Source organism: Haplochromis burtoni, unplaced genomic scaffold (genome assembly GCF_018398535.1).
Source record: "Haplochromis burtoni strain Fernald_Lab_line unplaced genomic scaffold, NCSU_Asbu1 Contig_229, whole genome shotgun sequence".
Classification (NCBI taxonomy): domain Eukaryota; kingdom Metazoa; phylum Chordata; class Actinopteri; order Cichliformes; family Cichlidae; genus Haplochromis; species Haplochromis burtoni.
This window is the reverse complement of record NW_024582590.1, coordinates 777,894-786,829: the sequence shown is the minus strand read 5'-3', so window position 1 is coordinate 786,829 and position 8,936 is coordinate 777,894. Positions and strand designations below refer to the sequence as shown.

At 41.2% G+C, this 8,936-nt stretch overlaps 1 protein-coding gene across 2 annotated transcripts in view; it reads left to right on the top strand.

The window, feature by feature from the left end:
- LOC102298675 (solute carrier family 13 member 1) overlaps nucleotides 1-4,821 on the top strand; it is a 17,411-nt gene extending 12,590 nt beyond the window's left edge. For both annotated transcript variants that reach the window (XM_014338469.2, XM_042226802.1), the window contains 3 exons: nucleotides 1,113-1,274; nucleotides 3,556-3,693; nucleotides 3,835-4,821. In XM_014338469.2, the coding sequence (XP_014193955.1) occupies nucleotides 1,113-1,274; nucleotides 3,556-3,693; nucleotides 3,835-3,969 (435 nt within the window). In that variant the 3' untranslated portion in view covers nucleotides 3,970-4,821. The remainder of the gene's footprint in view (nucleotides 1-1,112; nucleotides 1,275-3,555; nucleotides 3,694-3,834) is intronic.
- Nucleotides 4,822-8,936: the final 4,115 nt, after the last annotated feature.

Here is an 8,936-nt window from a genome sequence, read left to right as displayed (position 1 = left end):
TTGGGCATTTTTAATCTGTAGCTCTGCTCTAAAAGAACGTACGTACCTGGGCCCGCCTACTATCCTCGGAAAGGTAAAATGATTGGCTAGAATCCAAAGTGTATGACATCTCAGTAAAAAAAAGAAAAGCACAGAAATGTGCGCTGCTCTTCGGTCTGGTTACTACCGTTTATGTCAGAACACCGGTACCCATCCCTATTCATTACTCATCCAAATGACTTCTTCAGTCTCAGCTGACTGCAGGTTTCCAACCTTATGACCAGTACATTTGTACGATAACTGAAACTAGCACCACTGAATGAACAATAAGCTGTGAGGTCAGTTCCTTGACCATTAATATGCAAATTGTCATGACCATCGATCAACAACCATTGATCAAAGATCACTGATCGTTGTCCATGAGTACCATTCACAGAGAGTTAGGGAACGGCTGCAATCACAAAGATGTGCCCTTAGGCCCCCTCCTCAATTCAGAGATGGTCTTTTCCCTTTCACCTAAATGGTCTCCTTGACTCCCCACTTAAACCAGCGTTCCTCCCTGAGTGACGAAATGTTTCTCCCACTGAAAACACCACGTCCAGATGAACAGAATCAACCTTCTGAAATTTATTGGCTATGATTTGTCTAAAATTGAAATCATTAACTAATGAACAAATGGTTTCACTGTCAGACCAGCACGTCCTCATCGCATCTGGTCAAGTGTCCACAAACGTCATGTCAAATCTTCAAAATGGGCCTTCAGAAACCAGTGGTTGATGTAATGGTACCGGGGCACCCCCAGTGTTAAAACATGGGGAAGCAGAGGTGTAAGTTGTTGTAAGTGTAGTGTGATGAATGAGCGTCTGACAGCCGAGAGCTGCAGCCGTTTATAATAAAGATGACTCTAAAGAGCAACCTCTGGGCCCGCCGTGTCTCAATCACACCACAGGTACCTATGTCCATCTTTTATAGTGTCTACACCAACATGATGTATAGAAAAGGTGAGCCAAAGAAACTAGTCTCTTCAGAAGTTGAAAGAACTGACCTGTCCCTTAGTTTAACAAAAAGAACTGTTAGATACATTAAAGCTGGTATAAAATCTGCTTAACGTGTGTGTTTGTTTGTGTGTGCAGGAGTCAGGTCTCTCTTTGTGGGTGGCCAGGCTGATGACACCTCTGGGCGACCTCCCGGTCTTAGCAACAGTCACAATTGCCTGTCTCATTGTCACCACGCTAACAGAAGTGACCAGCAACGCCGCCACCATCACCATCTTCCTCCCCATTCTCTCTCCTCTGGTTAGTTCAGTGTTTTATATTGTACAGATCTGCGGAAAATTTGATTCTCTCAGTCTACTAGAGTAGCTTTGCATGATTCACAGTTGAAAATAATCTTCGTTTATCTTACACTGAGGAGTCCCTCAGTTTACGGTCCCTCCCTTTAACCCTAATTTCTTTGACTGTAGCTAACCAACAAACCACTAAGGGATAAGCAGTTGCCATCCTACAGACCCGTTGACCGAAGCTTTGCTTGTCTTGAATATGAGCGTCCACTAAACCAGCTCATCGCTTGACACCAACTTCATTTTTTTCTAAATCAATTTCTTCAAGGACAAACTTTTCACACAATTTTTTGCGTAGTTTCTTGCAAATTTCTAAGTGTTAATTACCTGATATGTGCGACTGTGGACATACTCTGCTAACCACGTTTGACACAATGAGCTGCCCGCTCTCTCTCGTCTGTAAATGCCAGCCTCTGGTTCCAAAAAGCCAACATACAGTGGCTTGCTAAAGTATTCGCCCCCTTGAACTTTCCCACATTTTGTCACATTACAGCCACAAACATGAATCAATTTTATTGGAATTCCACATGAAAGACCAACACAAAGTGGTGCACACGTAGAGAACTGGAACGAAAATCATAAATGATTCCAAACATTTTTTACAAATAAATAACTGAAAAGTGGGGTGTGAGTAATTATTCAGCCCCCTGAGTCAATACTTTGTAGAACCAGCTTTTGCTGCAGTTCCAGCTGCCAGTCTTTTAGGGTCTGTCTCTACCAGCTTTGCACATCTACAGACTGAAATCTTTGCCCATTCTTCTTTGCAAAACAGCTCCAGCTCAGTCAGATTAGATGGACAGCGTTTGTGAACAGCAGTTTTCAGATCTTGCCACAGATTCTCGATTGGATTTAGATCTGGACTTTGACTGGGCCGTTCTAACACATGGATATGTTTTGTTTTAAACCATCCCATTGTTGCCCTGGCTTTATGTTTAGGGTCGTTGTCCTGCTGGAAGGTGAACCTCCGCCCCAGTCTCAAGTCTTTTGCAGACTCCAAGAGGTTTTCTTCCAAGATTGCCCTGTATTTGGCTCCATCCATCTTCCCATCAACTCTGACCAGCTTCCCTGTCCCTGCTGAAGAGAAGCCCCCCCAGAGCATGATGCTGCCACCACCATATCTGACAGTGGGGATGGTGTGTTCAGAGTGATGTGCAGTGTTAGTTTTCCACACATAGCGTTTTGCATTTTGGTCTCATCTGACCAGAGCACCTTCTTCCACATGTTTGCTGTGTCCCCCACATGGCTTGTGGCAAACTGCAAACGGGACTAGAGCAGGTTGATTTGACCAAAAATATTTATCATGATATACATTTGAAAATTTGCGATAACGATATAATTAAACTACAAAAAAATACTTTACAACTCCACAACTTTATTAGTGCAAAAAACAAACCAACATCAATGTATTTTCACTTAAACAAGCAGCTGTTTTATTTACATGCAAATGCAAATTCCTTGCTGACAGTTTAACCAAAAGGCATTTCCAGTGGAAATTGGCCGACATATCCTCAGCATAACCATGTATAATATCCACAAAACTTAAAAAGAGGTTATACACACACAATACGGTAATATTATGTTGAAGCACAGCACGTATCACTCCGCGAGGCTCCGCCTACGATAGCCGTAACGCTCCAACAATCCATCAAGCGGTGCGGCTTCGTAGCTTAGCAAAGTCGTACTAAACACTTGACAGATTTTCGAGTGCCGCAGCTGGAATTGCAGCAAAAGTGGTTCTACAAAGTATTGACTCAGGGGGCTGAATAATTACGCACACCCCACTTTGCAGTTATTTATTTGTAAAAAATGTTTGGAATCATGTATGATTTTCGTTCCACTTCTCACGTGTGCACCACTTTGTGTTGGTCTTTCATGTGGAATTCCAATAAAATTGATTCATGTTTGTGGCTGTAATGTGACAAAATGTGGGAAAGTTCAAGGGGCCGAATACTTTTGCAAGCCACTGTAGCCAACACTGAATTCCCAAATAAAAGGGTGATGTCAGGTTGGCTATTTCCATCTTTAACATACAGTCTTTTTTGTCTGACCTGCCACAAAACAAGTGGTTTATTTCCAGCTAGTCAGCATCAGTGACACTACTGTGTATGGAACACTAGAGACTGTTATTTCACTAATTTATGAAATTAGTGAAATTATTATCAAATGGACTGGTTCTTATATAGTGCTTTTCTACTCTGAGCACTCAAAGCGCTTTATGAAGATTGTTCTCGCTTCAGGCCGAGGCCATACACGTCAACCCGTTGTACATCCTGATCCCTGCCACCCTGTGCACATCCTTCTCCTTCCTCCTGCCAGTGTCCAACCCGCCCAATGCTGTGGTGTATGCCTATGGACACATCACTATCATGGATATGGTGAGTTCTTTGATAAGAAAAGAGAAGCAGACATTAAAAATAACTCTTTCACTAAATGTATGCTGGCCATAATTCACAAGAAACATCTGTATAACATTCATCCTTGACTGCAAGCCTCGTGTCTGATCATGTCTGCTGCAGGTGAAGGCGGGGCTTGGTGTCAACACGATCGGAGTCCTCTCCCTCTTGCTGGCCATGGCAACTTGGGGAATTCCTCTGTTTTCGCTGGATACATACCCTGAGTGGGCACCGACCTTCAACTCCACGACACCTTGATGAGCGGACCCTGGAACTTAGTTTTCAGTGGTCAGAATCCTTATAGAGACTCCAAGGAGATTCTTGCTAGAGTGATGTTAGACAGGCTATAAACTAAAGTTAAAAGCTGTTAAAAATAAAATAAAATATTAATATTTATGTTTGTTTAGTTTAAAAGATCTATCTCTTTAGTTTGAGTTCATGGGCCAGGAGCTGCAAAGGGAAGTCGAGTTTTTCTGGAAGGTAAACGTCATCCTGGAGTGTAATTAATGCAGTTTTGTAAGATGCCACCAGATTCTCACAGTTACTCATCAGGTGTCATTTTGCATTAGTATGAAACATGTGCAGGAAGTTGGAGGGTTGCTGTCACAATCAGTCAGTTTGTTAAAAAGCACATCATGGTTCGGTTCCTTCAAGACCTTCATTTTCTGTGCTTTCTTGTGTTTTTTTTTATTTCACTTACACTTATTGTTAGACTCTGATAAGGATTTTGTTAGGGTTTAAATACACCACTCCACAACAGTAAACCTGCACACTGGAAAATTTGTGTAGCGACCCCGTTTCACTAATGCCATAACCCATAAGAAGGGAGAAAAGGTTGCTGCCACTCGGCATGCATCTATGCAATACGCTGATTAGTTCATATGTTTTCACTTTTAGCTGTTAACTGGGGCTCTGTTGTTCTTCCCTTTTCTATAGATTTCTAATCAGGGTTCAATTCTATGCGTCCTTCTTAAATCCTGTCTCTGGCAAAAGCTGGGATACCACACTGGAAGTAGCACATTTTTGACTGGCTCAGGGATTTGTGTAAACCCAACAGGAGAAGTTTGGATATGTGTGTGTTTTGTTTTTTAAAGTTTTCAATAAACTGTGTTTCTCTGACTTCTAGTTTGATTTTCCTGTGAGATCCTGAGTGAACTGGTTTTGGTTGGCCTTCATATGGAAACGCACAGCTAGGGAAAAGTCTCGTGCCCTTCCTCTGCTTGTAAAAGTCAGCTACTCTGGGATAACACAATATCTCCTCCACCAACACATATGAAAGGTTAATCAAATGTGTGTTTCTCCAAGATAGAGCTTAATAACGTCAAGGTTTGGCACTGTGGTGGGCAGGGTGAGGACACAAACTCATGGACACAGAAGGATGAACTCAAAGACGCAGCTTTTATTGTGCTGTAGCAAAAACAAGAGACAAACAAAACCTAAATAGGAAACTAGAACACTGGTAAACACAGCGCTGGGGGTCGGTGGGTTACAGGACATCGCACACAGCACATGGAGTGGTACAACATAACAAAGGTCAAAGGAGAACGCGGGGCTTAAATACACAAGGGAGTAACGAGGGAAAGGGAAACAGGAGGGAAACACAGCTGGGCGCTAATCAGACATAATGAGACAAGGGGAAGCGAAATTAGATACACTGGAACACAGCACAAGGACTATCAAAATAAAACAGGAGACATGAGACGTTCACAAAGACAGACTTTACACCTAGACATGGAGACATGACTGACTGGGGAGACAGAGGGAACATGGAGACAAGAGTGACTGCGGAGACAGAGGGAACATGGAGACAAGAGTGACTAGACGTGGAACACGGGGAAGGCAAAGTGACAGAAACCTAGGAACTAAGAATATAACACAAGCAGAAAACAAAGAGAACCAAATAACAATAATTAACCAATGAACACAAAACACTGAGTCACAGACTCAGTAGCGTGACACATAAAGGAATTATGAAATAATTCAAAGTTCATTAAAGCTTTGAAATAACAGTAATGTTCTTATTTTTACCATCAACACATCACTTCATCTTAAAGAGACGTCTGTAATCTCAGATAACGAAGGTTGTACACACATCAAAAATGACTACCAAAGAGAGCAGCTGTGTTGGTGGTTCCAGCTGATGCTTGAGCAGGACCCACTGAATTCAGTTCACTTCAGGTACTGTACCAAATCACAGCAACAGTCTCAGGGTGCTTTACATTATAAGGTAAAGACCCTATAATGATAGCTTCATACTTTAATCCGCTGTTTATCCATTAGGGGGTAAACAGTTTCCCCATTAAGAGTTTCTCAGTGTCGGAGATGGACGTGGTGATGCTGTCTCCTAACACTGGTAATCCAGGTAATGTCAGTGAAGCTTGCTACATATTTACCACATGTTAACAGGTCAATGCATTTTAATGCATTTAACATTATGAAATGTGTATTTTAACATAAACTATGATTAAACTCAAACAACCTTCTGCTCACATCCAAACTTTTGATTAATCAGGCCCCATCTTATCTGAAAGACCTCACAGTGCAGTATCACCTCAGAGCACTTTGCTGACTGCTTTAGCTTCAGCTTTCAGTTTACATTCAGGAGGCAGAGACCCTCTCCACTTTCAGGATTAGGCTTAACTTAACTTAACTTTCCATTTTGATAAAGCTTCCCATCAAGACTTTTGTAGGGTTTTGTTCTTCCTCACACTGGAAATCCACACATAAGCAGTGCATTCAAAAATGACCCTAAGGAGACGGGCTGCTCAGTTACATTCTGAACACTTGAAAATGTTAAATCTAATCCACAGGCAGGGACCTTTTTCCTCAACAAGAGATGTCAGACAGCGTCCATCTGATCCAGTAGTGCTAACACTGTGGATCCACCACTATCATTAGTCTGGAAGCTGCAGACCTGCTGTAAATGTGGGTCAGCATTAACAACCAGGAACTCAAAGTGCAGCTTTCTCCCAGTGTGTCAATGCTTTTTACTTAATGGCTGCCAAATACACATTAGATTTAGAGGCTATGCCACTACATGGCATATGGTTTACTCAGGCAATAACAAAAGATTGGAATAATTTTGTAATCATTTCCAAAATAATTTAATTCAAGTAACTGAAAAATAATAGTTCTGTATATATTAAACCCTCCTAAGCCCAAGAACGCCTCTGGCCTCAGAGGCATGTGCCCACTTTTCAAGTGTGTCCACGCAGCAGCTCCTACAACCTTCATATCTGTTGTTTTTTGTCTTGTTCTGCTGCCCCCAAGTGGCCAAACCCAGGTACTTACACTGAGAGCTCATTTCCAAATGACTGGTCACAGGTGGTGAAGAAGACAGCTGAGTGACGTGTTGGACATTCTGGCATCATTGTATCATTTGAACGCGACAGCATTACAAGATGATTCATTTCAGGTTGTTTTGTTTATTTTGCTTTTGTTATTTTTCGCCTTTTTTGAAAGATATTCTGCCGGTTTGGAAGCCGGTATTGTGCCAGAAACTGATAAGTGGTTTTGGGTATTTGCCAAAAAGTGAAAGATTTTATTTGAATTTTAAAGATGAAATAAGATTAAGATTAGATAAATGACTAGTTGGCCTTTAAAATGTGAAACATCTGTCAAACGTGTCTCTCATGAATGATATCAAGTCATCTTCAGCCACAAACAACATTCCTGTCACAAGGTAGAAGCTGCAATCAGTTTTTTGGTAGTGACTTTCATATATCCCATTTTTATCCACTTAAAAAGATTATTGGCATTAAAATTGTTTTTAAGAGAGATTTAGCCAAGAGGGCAGGAGAAATGGAACAAAAATAACATAACAGTTCTATAAAATGTTTACGTGACCAAAAGGGTTTGGATTGGTTATAATTTAGGTAAAATATTAAAAATATTAGAGAGACATGTCTTTATTTTTTTATATATAACCCCTTTGTAAATCCTGTTGACTACAGTCTATTTACCAATTCCACATAAAAGAAAACACATATAAACATCAGAAATCACTTTTTGGCACAGCGACAAGTTATTACCCCAGGAGGTGGATTTGAAGTATCTTAGGGTCTTGTTCACAAGTGAGCTCAGAGTGGAGGGTGAGACTGGCAGACGATTCCTGACTGAAGATGGAAACAAAAAAAAATCTGTTTGTTTTTTATCTTCTGTGATATCTGAAGTTGTTAAAAACAGACAGCTGTCTTTGTTCAAGGAGCATGAGTCTGCAACCCAAAAACAAGAAGGATGCGCGTAATTACGCACATGGCAAAGTAAATTCATTAACATCTGATGCGACGTGTTCGTCTGTGGCACGCGCCAAAAATGATACGCAAAGATTTCGCGTTTATGGAAAGGACCTCATACAGTCCGCCCTCATCTTAAACCTTGGCTTCTCCTTCATTTATCTAAGTTAACTCCATGTTCTCTGAAACAAACACGCGGGAAACCTGCACGAACAATGTGTTCTTAAACGACCACACTCCCTCACTGCTGCTGCTCAAATTTAAACTCGTTTGTGCTGCCAGTCAGTTCTGCCTGCGTGTTTTTATAAACAAAACAATAGATGAACAGGTTGTTTGCAGCCCACCTACAGACATTTACACTTCCGTGCGCGCATTTTTGCGGCTTTTAACAGCAAAACGAAAACTGCGCCCCTACAACTAAAACACCGCTGCTCTTCTGCACGGTCATTGCGTCCGTGGAGATAGCGTGAACTTGTTTTGCAAGTATATGATTCTTCTTTATTGTACCTCCATTAGAATCAATCCAGTCTCTGCTGGACACTTATTATACCTTCACAAAGCAGTGATGTCATATTTCTTATTTCTTAATTCTGCTGCCTTGTTGGCCACATCTCTGTCAGGAAAGACATTTTGATGTCGCTAAGACTTTTTAGCTGAATAAATAAAGAATATGCAAAACTGCCCAAAACTGAATGCAGCTTCTTCTTTGTATCAGGTATGTTGTTTGTGGCTCAAAATGACTTTACATCATTCATGAGAGGCAGGTTTGACATTTGTCTGACAAATAATACGCCAACAAGCCGTTTACAACACTTTAAATACGGGCAATCATTTTTTGGCCGACGATCACGGGGTGATAAAAAAATACCCCACACCAAATATGCGCACAGTTTTTTTTTTGTTTTTTTTTAAATCTGTTTGTGTTTTTTGGCGATGAGACTGTTAGAGAATGAGGAGAAATCCGTGGTTTAGCTGGTTTGAGCTACTCTC